The 11,085-nt window shown below is 49.6% G+C and overlaps 1 protein-coding gene across 1 annotated transcript; it reads right to left on the bottom strand.

Annotated features, from left to right (window-relative positions):
• Nucleotides 1–1,746: 1,746 nt before the first annotated feature.
• EVX1 (even-skipped homeobox 1) lies at nt 1,747–5,877 on the bottom strand. Its single transcript, XM_068205589.1, has 3 exons — nt 4,991–5,877; nt 3,211–3,461; nt 1,747–2,485 (listed from the first exon to the last, which is right to left on the bottom strand). The coding sequence occupies exons 1-3, from the start codon at nt 5,421–5,423 to the stop codon at nt 1,955–1,957; spliced, it is 1,215 nt and encodes a 404-aa protein (XP_068061690.1). The 5' UTR covers nt 5,424–5,877; the 3' UTR covers nt 1,747–1,954.
• Nucleotides 5,878–11,085: the final 5,208 nt, after the last annotated feature.

Raw genomic sequence — 11,085 nt, forward strand, 5'->3', positions numbered from 1 at the left:
TTAAAGATTGTGACTTTGGATGGGGTTTTTTAAAGCTGTAATAAGCAATATTTTTTTATTGGAAAAAATATGTCCTGGCACGCCCATGTCTCTTCCCTGCTCTCCATCCGCTATAGAGAAACGCTGCTACGCACTCCCTCTCCTAAAGACAAAAAGTCTCCGGTGTGGCAATAAACCAGAGGCTTCTGAGCAATTTAGTACAAAGTAGATACAGAGGTGTCAACAAGTCTTTGTTCTGTCCAGCATTTATTTTCCTGCTTGTTGAACTGTAACTATTAGAAACTGCACGGTGAAATTCGTCTTAAGCAACATCTTAACCTTTTTTTTTTTAAACAAGCACGAGAACAATATGGGTGAGAGGCTGTTAAAACGTGTCGTTATTATCGGTTTTGGTGTTGTTATTTTTGTTGCTATTAAGTTTTATTCCGACATGGTAACAAATTATGGTAGTGTATTTTTTGGGCTATTTTAAAACAGAATGAAATAAATAATGTCGGTTTTGAAAGAAACCACTACCCAGCTCCGTGCCCGTGGTTTGTTTTGGTGTGTTTTTTTTTTGTTTGTTTTGTTTTGTTTTTAATTTAGGGTTACAGAAATCCAAGCAAAAGCAATTATGCTACCTTCTTTCGAAATACTTTCTGGCTTGGAGACGGGTGGGTGACTTTGTGAAAGAAATACTCTTTAAGAAGAGTGATCAGTGTGAAGGACACACACAGATGCAAAGATCAGGGATGGAGAAAGAAATACAAAACCGACGAATGTAATAATTACTTTAAAAATAAAATGTAAAAATTAGTAAAGAAAAGACACAGCAAGGAAAAGGCAATGAGAAAACTGAAGGCTGAAGTACAAAGGAAGGGAAATAGCCTTTGCTCCAATTTACAGACTGGTGCTTGTCTGAAGGAGTTGTGCTCCCTGTCACCTCTAATCTCTTCCCTTGGCGGCTTGTTAGCGTTTGGCACGGGGTCTTTGCTCGCAGAGCATTGTACACTCGATATTCAAAAACCCTCTTTACATATACATCACTTGCTAATTTCGTCAGTGTGTGCACATTTCAGCGACTGGTAATAGGACATTGTTATTTAAAGGACAAACAGCTCTGACCCATAAAGAGGCAGAAGCTCATATTTTTCCCCTGCCAGTTCCAGTCTGCCTCTTAAAATTAAAAGTTGAAATGAAAGAGGAAATGAAATGCTGGATTTCTGCTCACAACGAAGGATGAGACAAGGGAGGGTAAAGAAAGCAATTAAACTACAAAAATAATGTACAGAATGACAGGTTTTCTTTATGGTAAAGCATTGTTATTTTCCATAGAGACAACTGGATAATACTGCCGAGTTGCAAACCGGAAACCTTTTGGGGTTTATTTTTGTTGTTTGCGTGTTGTTTTTATTTTCTGAACACTGAGGGATTGCATCTTTGCTTTCTTCATGCGCACAAGCCATTTCGTTATCAAGATAGTGTTTCTTTCAAGTATTTCAGATTTTCCTTCTCCGTCTCATAGGTTTGTGCATAAGGTTTGTTGTGATCCGCAGAACCCCCCAGCCCTTGGGAAGAAGTCTATCCACGGAAAAGAAAGTCCCAGCACATTTCTATAGGTGGCTGGCTGGACCATATTTCATTCGAATTGATTTTCTTCCTCCTTCGTGCCTAAATTCCTTCTCAGAGATAAATCACTAGTAATTTCTTTCCTTCTTTCTTTTATTTTTTCCCCTTTGGAATGTAAATCCTTTTAAGACTAAGCTATTTTTAGTCTCTTTTCTTCTTCTTTTTTTTTCTTTTTTTCTTTTTTTTTCTTTTTTTTTTTTTTTTTTTTTCTCTTTTGTTGTTTTTTTTTCTGTGGGTGTCCGCGGCTGAGGAGAGAACACGATTAAATAAACATGGGCTGTAGGTACATTAACTCGAAGAGAAGTCCGAGAAAGGGATGAGTATTTAATGACCCTGAGACAAAGGTTTATCTCGTTAAAGGTACTTCTTCTCTCTGGTCCATGGAAACTGAGGTGCCTTTGCTCAGCACAGAGGGCGTGAAAGTGAGAAAGGAGTCAGTCCTTGTTGTGGCCGAACAGGTAAAGTCTGATCCGGAGGGTCTCTGCGCCAGCCCGTTGGACTGGCCGCTGTGGCATGCCAGGCAGGAGCAGGGGTTGCCCCCGGTGCTGCTGAGTCCATGAGTTGGGGCAGGGTAGAGAGAGGGATGTCTGAAGGCGCACAGCAGTTCTGGTCTCGGGTACGGGTGGGAGAGGACCCTGAAGGTGTCCAGAGGCCTCAGGGGGGCACTGAAGGGGGTGGCGGCAGAGGCCGATGTGGCGCCGATCCCCATATGGGAGTAATAGGGCAGGGGCAGGTGGGACGGGAATGGATACGGCAGGTTCCCGGTGGCTGCCGCGTGGCTCATCATGTACGTATAAAACGCCGGGTCGGCTGGATGAGGCCAGGTCATGGCCAGGCGCTGCCGCTTGTCCTTCATCCTGCGGTTCTGGAACCAAACCTGCGGACAGAGGAGAGGCGAGAGCCGTCACCCGCCGCTGCCGCTCTCCGCCTGGCCGCCGGCCCCGGCCCTACTCCCAGGGCGGTGCGGCGGACGTGGGTCTGCCGGAGAGCGGAGACCGGCGCCAGCTTTCCCTCCTAGAGGGATTTGTCATCACGTACAGAGGGATCAGTTAAGCCCCTATAAAAATCCACAGGGAGACACAGAGGAACAGCCCTTTCAGGGTGTTTGTTTTCCTTTTTGCTTATTAGGGCTTGTCCTGCTGCCCCTCACCCCCAGTCCCTGGGTCCCGGCCAACCGGGCAGCTCTGCTTCATTGCTGCCCTTTCGCATCCAGAGCTACCTGGGATTGTTGCTATGAGGTTTATTTTCATGTTCAAATGTTTTGGAAAAGGCAAAGCAGAGCGAGATCGAAACAAGATCTGCTACTGGCTTTCTCTTCCCTCCCCCAAGAGCTGAGCGAAATTTGGACTGAACCGAAGGGAGGATTAAAAATAATCTGCTAGGGAGAGGGCAGATTAGCGACGCTGGCCGGGATGGCTCCGGGAGCCGTGTCCCGTCTCCCGCATTGCTGCAGGGTGCGGGCAGGGCCAGGAAAGGGGCGGGAGGCGGGGGGAGCTGAGAGGGAGGGTTATGCTGGCGAAGTGCTTTCCCGAGTTTTGCAAGGAAGTTTGGCCATACAGATTTATATCGTGCTAATTGGAAACATGTCCGAGCTGCGTGTACCTTGATGGTGGTTTCTGGCAGATTTAGAGCAGCCGCCAGCTCGCATCTCCGGGGCCTGGACACGTAATTCTCCCGGTAAAACTCCTTCTCCAGCCGGGCGATCTGCTCGCGGGTGAAGGCGGTGCGGTAGCGGCGCATCTGGTCGCTGGCGCTGCAGGCCAGCGAGCCCTGGGAACCGCCGCTGCCTCCGCTGCCCTTGGGGTGATCCCCCCCGCTGCTGGGGCTGCCGGCCAACGCCTCGGAGCACGGCCCTGCGTGGAGAGCCCGGAGCAACGACACACGCTCGGAGGCGGGCGGGCACGGAGGGATGCTCGCCGTCCGCCTCCCCAGCAAACCCACTTCAGCCCCTCATTCCACCCCATTTCGAGTTTCCATGCCCGGCTTGGTGTACTGAGGGTATTGGGATACTGACATCCAAGAAGGACCGGGGAGGAGGGCAGCGAGAAAGGGAATGAAACACCGCTTAAGGGTTTGAGAGGAGATTATTCATTCTGGCTGAGAGGTTACCTGTCCCCCGTCCTCCCCTACACACACCCCCCGCAATGGCAGTGTCTGCTCGCTGAGCCTCCCACTGGCTTCCTGCACCGGGAAACCGGAGCGCCGCAGCATCCCCCGATCCTGAGTGTCTGGAAAAGGCAGGTGTGCCCGCCATCCATGCAGCACGGCTCCGCTGCTCCTTCCTCCAGGCCAGCAAGGACCCAGGAGTGGAGCAGCCAGCAGACAGGGACTGCTCTCTCTGCGGGGAAGGTGAGGCCTTAGGGATCTCCGCTCAGCCTCCAAAGAGCAGAATGAGGTATTTTCATCGAGCCTCTAAGGGACGAGGGAGAACAGAGAGCGCTCTCTACGCTTCCCGGCTTCTTGAAGAGATTGAGGAACGGGGAGGGGGGAGAAGTGGGTTGTCAGGGTAGGGACGTCTTTGCTGGGCTGGGAAGGTGGGAATAGGGAGTGGGGAGTGGGGGCAGGGGGAAAAGAGGCCTGTCCGCTGCCTCTGCTTTCAAATGCAACTCTCCCTCATTGTGCCCGAGACCAAAGGTAATTAATTCATTGGGACCATTTCCGAGCTGGCGCCATCGAGACATAGAAGTGACAAGGTAATTTGGACCTCTCCTCTTTTTTTCCTCTTTTTTCTTTTTTTTTTTTTTTTCTTTTTTTTTTTTTTTTTTTTTTTAACCCAACGTGCAAACAAGGCCCTCGCTGCCGCACTTGGGGCTGGCATGAGTCGGCGAGAGATTTTACAGTCTTTATGGGCGCTTCCACACTCGCCCGGGCACATTTCACCCTGCAAAACCACAAACAGCTCTTGGCCAGAAAACCCGTTTGATCTAACCCACACGCACACACATACAAAAAAACCCTCCGGTGTGGAGGATCGTAAGGGATTTCCTGAAGTATGCACTGTCTAGGCAATGGGGAAGAATAAAAATAAAATAGAGCAGATTGAAGAGGAGAGTGCGTGGTTGTCTTGGCCAAAAAGATCCTACGGGACAAGCTGCAAACCTGACGCATCCACGATGGGAAGCCTGGCTCCCCTCCAGGGACGCGGGGGCTGCCCGGTGTCGTGTCCTCTGACTCTCAAACAAGTCTCCCGGTGGCAGGGAGGTGAGCAATCAGTCAGGAAAGAGATCACACACGAGCAGACACACACACACACACCCGATTTCGTTGCCACTCGCTCAGCTGGCGAGGGAAAATCCCCTCTTGCAGCCCCCCCGCCCCACCAGTGCTTCCACCCAGCCCCGGAGCGGACGTGGGGCTGGAGGCATGGGAAGGAGTTGGGTACCTTTGCTGTGCTGGTACTCGGCGCTCCCCGTGGCGCAGTCCGGGGTGCAGCTCACCTCGATTTCCTCATAGAAATCCGACTCGGTGTCCGAGCTGCTCTGCTGCCCTTTGCTGGAGGGGAGCTCCGGGACGGGGGGCTGCTGTCCGGCCGAAAGCAGTGCTGCCGCCGCCGAGCGGCTCTCCGGCACCGTCCCTGTCCCTGGCAGCACCTCCACCTCCTCTTCGTCTTCTCCTCCGCCACCTCCTCCTCCTCCTCTCTCCCGGGACGACAAGGGGCCAGGTCTGGGGCTGATGCAGTTCCGATGGATCATCTTCTCCTGCGGCTCCGCAGCGGGGCTCCCCACTGCTTCGGACAAATTAGGCACCCTCTTGCCAACTAGAGCGCCAAGAGTAGTCCCCTCCAGAAACATCACCATCTCCTTCCTGGTTTCCATTGTGGCTTTGCTTACGGGAGGGGAGAAAAAAATCCAGATCTCTTCCCCCCCTCCCTCCTGCTCCCGCCCCAGCTTTGTACAAACCCAGCAACCCTCTCCTGCCAATGCAGAGGAGCCAGCGGTGAGATAGGGTGACCTTGTGATGCGAGCGCTACACTATGCTGTGCTGCTCTGGGAGGGATCACCATTGCCCTCTTCTTTCTAAGCTGTCATCCTCAATGGTGCAGTCGTCACTACAGTACCACCGGTGACGCCACACATTGATTGCCAGCGGATAAATAGAAACGTCTGCCATTGGGAAGATGAAAGGAAGAGCCGGAGCGAATGGGCTAAATGCGTGATGCACCAGGTGTAGGAGCCTGAGATGGAGAGGGAAGTGTGAAAAAGAGATGCATATGGAGCTGCAAAGATGTTGTAACATGCGGAGAGAGTTCCGCGGGGGGAAGCCTTGCCTGACAATTAAATAGCCCTTTGACTGCTTTAAGCCACAACCTTGATGTAGAATTGAGGCGAAGATCCTTAGCTGCATCCTGGAAGTGAGAAGATACTTACTCAAGCCTCTTCCTTGGATGCATTATTTATTGCTGGCAATCAGCTTCCGCCTAACTGCATATATAAGGCTTCTAAGAATCCTTTGCAAACTTGAGGATAAAGAAATGCGCTGCTGTCATTTGAATGTAAAAATAGCTTTGATTTCTTGCTCTGGGTCAATGTCGGTTCCTAACGGTATAATTGTCATCTCTTTCTGTTTACTGAGATTAAAATGTTAGTTTACCATTTGGAAATGCGGTTATATATTTGTTGGTTTTTACATATGAAGATACAACTACTTCACTTGTAACTGTAGTTATTCTGTCTATCTGCCGTTTATCGTTTGTTCTTAATTTTTTTCCTTTGCTTTTCCCATTTTTCCATGATTCTTGCGCTTTTATGAGGGTTTTATGTCTCCTTTTCTTTCTTCTTTTTAACTAATTGTTTTGCACAAATTATTATCTACTTTCGGTGCAGGGGGAGGGGGGAGGGGATGGAAGAAGAAGGTCTGCCAAGAGTAATTCAGGCTTAGAAAAATGCAAGTTATCAAGGCCAGAACTTATGCTAGCTAGCAGATGTTGTTGAAACAGACATGACAAGGGCAACAATTTAGACAGCACTTGTCTGAAAATAAGGGACCTTGTACCATAAATACAGTGGCATGTGTAATCTTTTTGGCATATTATGATATTTCTAATGAATGTGGTAAGGATTAATCTTTAGTTAACATTGCCTCACACGTGTAATGTCAAGTCATTTTTGCCATCTGTCGTAACTAGGTTGTTTTAATTTTTTTTTTCCTCGGAGTGTTATTGGCTAGTCAGGATACAGAAAACATTCAACCAATTACAATCCCAACCCGGTAAGGAATTTACTGGCATATCTGAGGTGACGTCGCTCCGGTGGGGAACAGGCAGCGCAATAGGAAACATGCTGTGATTTTCCATCTAGACCTGCGAGCAGGATGCAGAGAGACAAACAAACAAACAAGCAAACAAGATTCACGTCTGCTGAATGCATGGATTAAGGAGTGGTCCTAGCAATAAGCATACTCTTTCCAGGGTGATAAACCACGAGTTTTTACAGGGCTGTGGTCACCATTCTCCCTTTCTCCCTGTATATACACACACGTATTTTTTCCATGCAAACGCACATCATGCACACAACACTCTGGACTGCACTGCTTTCCACCACACGTTGTGAACTGTGCACTGCTGCAAAGCTTGAAAAATTATGGAAAACTCATTAATAAATTCCCTTTCCCTTCTCTCCCCTGCCAGCCTCTAGACCGACGTGTGCCCTGTGAGGACCTGCCGCCCATCCCTGCCGCAGCCGGGCTCGGCTCTGCGAGCTGTGTGAGCGTGGAGTCGGGGAAGCGGGACCAGATCCGGGTGGATGGATGGATGGATGGATGGATGGATGGATGGATGGATGGATGGATAAGGCAGTCCGTCAGTCCGTCTTCGGTACTGAGCAGAGCAGAAGGGCAGCGCTGAACCCGCTGAGCAGAGCGGTGTGGACCGGAGCTGTGGGGCAAGGCCAGACGAGGCAAGGCTGGGGTGCTCGGGCAGCGCTCTTTCCGTGTCGCGCCGGTGTCGCTTCCCACGGCTGGTGGCGTCGTTTTTGCACTTTGTTGGGGTAAGCAGAGGATCTGTGTTCGTGTTCTTGGCACCTCTGGGGGGAATGTGAAGGTTCAGCTTCCCCCTGGGCCCACAGTAGCCCCAGCTTCCCGAGAAAGCTCACTTCCAGCCTCCTTCCTAACTCGGCCAAGCAGCCCTGTGGGAAGAAGCTGGCTGGTATCTGTGGCGGACAGAGGGGATTTCCACATCACAACGAGTTTGGTGGTAATAAGAAGAGGGATATTCATGTCTGTTTCTAAATAAGACCGTAATCAGGAGCTGAATTCTGAGTGCAAGGGAGCGCTTCCAGAATGGGTGATGGAAACGATTTTGGGGAAGTTAATGGGAAATCCTCTTTCTGCCAGACCGGAGCCCTGGGGATGATTCCTGTGGATTATGCTGGCCGATCCCCAGGAATTATATCAGATTCGTTTATAAGTCGCAGCTGCCTCTTTCCTCACCCCATTTTTAATGCGTTCCCACCAAGAAGCCACCCGTCCTGTACCCCGAGTCGGAGGTTTTGTTGAGCCCGACACGAGGGTCATTGCTACGGAAGGCTTGAAGCAGCGCGCAGCAGCACAGGCTGTGGAACACCCCCGCACGGACAGACGGACGTCTCCCCCACTCCCCGCCCTCCCACATGCTTTAATTTGCCTTGGGTAAACATAGAGAGTTAAAGGCCTGAGTGAAATCTAAGAACGGGGGAAAAAAAAAAAAGTACTGGAAGTTTTGGGGTCAATTTAGATTGGATTAGCTAAGGCTTCTTAAAATGTCTATTTTTCCACCCCCAGGAAAAGTATCGCCGCAAGAGCCCCCCGCACATCAACGAGCCGGTGATGCGGCATGGTGGAGAGAGGAACCCCATCCCACTCTCTGCCTCCGCGGAGTTTTGCCTCACCGGGAATGCGGGGTCCGCACTGCCTTCTGTCTAGTGTTTCTCTCTGTCATGCTCGATTTGGAAGGATACTCCCTCATTTGGGATTAATTTCCAGGCAGATTGGAAAGTGTATCCCTATGGGTGTGGATGGGTTTTTTCCTGCATATTCCAGACCGAGATTTAAAACTTACTCTCTCGCTCGCTAGGTCACAGCCAGGATGTCATAAACATGCTCAAAACTTTTCAAACGTATTTATTTCTCCAAGTTTGCAGCTTTCCTTGATGATATGGGGCCAAGGAGGGATCAGGACACAGAAACCCGTCTTAATGCTGTCTGAAGTGTAGTCTCGTATACAAAAAAACAAACGAAACGCACACACACACCCTTCCCAAAACGAGGAAGTAATAGGGGGACATTCAAACATTTCCAGAGTGATATTCTCATAAATCAGGCATTTTCCTTGGAAGTGCTAAGCCTGCAGAAGGAAAGGAGCGTGACACCCTCCTTTCCTGCGGTATATTTATTTTTCTTAGCCGGTCAACAGGGTGTCAATAACTTTTGACCGATACTATGCAGTTAGGACTGGGAACCCACGATCAGTTTCTCAAAAAAAAACCCCTAAAGTCTTGTCGTCTTTAAAAAAGAAAGAAAGTTTTGACAAACCGCTGAACGATTTAGTGCCACAAAAAGTGATACCTAGTTCAAATGGGTGACCAAACCAGAAAACCTATTTTTAAATATTTAATGGGTAGTGTTAACAATAATGGCGTAATTATCACTGTTTTATTAAGGCTATTTTTTACGACATGATTAGAGGTGGAAGCTTTGGAGAGAAGAGAATAATAGGCGCATTATTCTTGTGTGTAAAGACAAGCTGGTACAATGACAGCACGTTACACGAAAGTGGCGCTGAGGAGAGAGAGGACAGAGCCGTGAGTGGGATGTGCCTAGGAAAGCATGTAATGGTATTTACAGGATCCGATCCAGGGCACATTTCTGCCTCAATGTAGCTCTGAATGCCGGATCCCGGCATCCCTCTGCGGAGGGTATCTGTCTGTTCTGCATGGATTCTTTGGGGGTTTTGTTTTTAACTGTTGGCTGTCTGAAGCAACGCCTCATTGTCACCGCATGAGGTTCTGGAGATATTTACTTTGTTAGACCAAAACCTAGGGGAAGGAGGGGGGGCGGGGGGGAACGGGAGGAGGGGGTTGGAAAGTGCACGATTCTCTCTCATAGGACATTCAGGGCAAATTTGACCGTGTAAACTAAATCTGCTGCTTTACTGATGACAGTGAGTAAATCGTGAGGAATTTGGGCTTTCGATTTCAATTCCTATCTGTCCCAGACTTGTCGAGAGACAAAAAACTGCGGCAATCTTTTAAAGTTAGAATGAGCAGTAGAAACATGATCTGTGTGGCAAACTCCCTGATTTGAAAACAAAATGGTATTTATGGAGTGAATTTTATTCGGAGGAAGGCACAGGTAAATGAAAATCGACAGTATTTCAGTGGTTCTCGCGACTAGACTTTTTTCCTTAAAGATTTCATTTAACGAGAACTACGCTAGCAGCCCTTCGTGCTGCGCATTTTCACAATTTCCCCACCGCGGGTGACGGCGTCGCCTGAGACATGGTGTGCCCAAGCATCTCTTACAGTAACACTGAGGAGTTTCAGGGGATGCTCAAAGGAAGAGCCGTAAGAGGTGGGGGGTATGTGGCATTATCAGAGAAAACCGCGGGAATGCCAGAGGCGGACACACATTCTTTCACCGCATTTAATATTTTGGTGTCCTGCTTTATGAAAACAAACTGGAGGCCCAGAAGGGGCCGAGAGGAGCAGTGCTGCCTGCCGGGATGCCGCCCCGCAGGCTGCCCGCCCTCCCGTCAGGGCGCCGGTATCGGCCCTGGCCCCACCGCCGACTACACGCCGGGTCACCCAGCTATTTCTCCCTTTGTCGCCCCCAGGTAGGCGGCAATGTCGCGCAGAGGCGGTCTCCGGGCCCTTCCCTGAAGGAAATGGTTGAAACGAGGGGCGTTTGCAGTACACCGTGTCTGCTGTAAGCGAGCGGCGCACCGCCCGAACCAGGGGCTCTCTGCGCCCTCTTGCAGCCCTGTCGCTTTCCAGCGTTAGGCCTGGTTCTGCTCCAGATAGGCCAAACCCTGGTATTTTTACTATGATGATGTTTTTTATGTGGAGCCTCATGAACAAGAGCAGAGAGGGGCACAGGTGTGGTCCAGAGCATTGGAGACTGAGGCTAAGAAGTGGAAATTCTGCCTAGAGAAAATGGTTGAAAAAGTCCTAGCACATATACTGGATCTTGGGGACCCTTTTCATCCCTGGGGAGTGTGTGAGAAATCCCTAAGGAAAGTTCCTTTGGAGATAAGGGTGTTCCAAGGGGTACAGGATCTGCTGGTACCTCTCGCCACTAGGGAAATGCCAGAAGTGGGCATCTTACTCCAGAGACCCAACAGTGTGTCTCTTGTAATGAAAGGGTGATTTCCTCTTAGATTTGAAAAGGAGCAGATTTGACCCCATGGGAACAGGCGCGTTGCTTCTTGTTTTCTCTTTACACACGTCATGAGACTCTGTTTAGAACGACAAGGAACAGAAAGCTGTATACAAGACAAACAAATGA

This window comes from Anomalospiza imberbis, chromosome 1, assembly GCF_031753505.1.
Source record: "Anomalospiza imberbis isolate Cuckoo-Finch-1a 21T00152 chromosome 1, ASM3175350v1, whole genome shotgun sequence".
NCBI classification, from domain to species: domain Eukaryota; kingdom Metazoa; phylum Chordata; class Aves; order Passeriformes; family Viduidae; genus Anomalospiza; species Anomalospiza imberbis.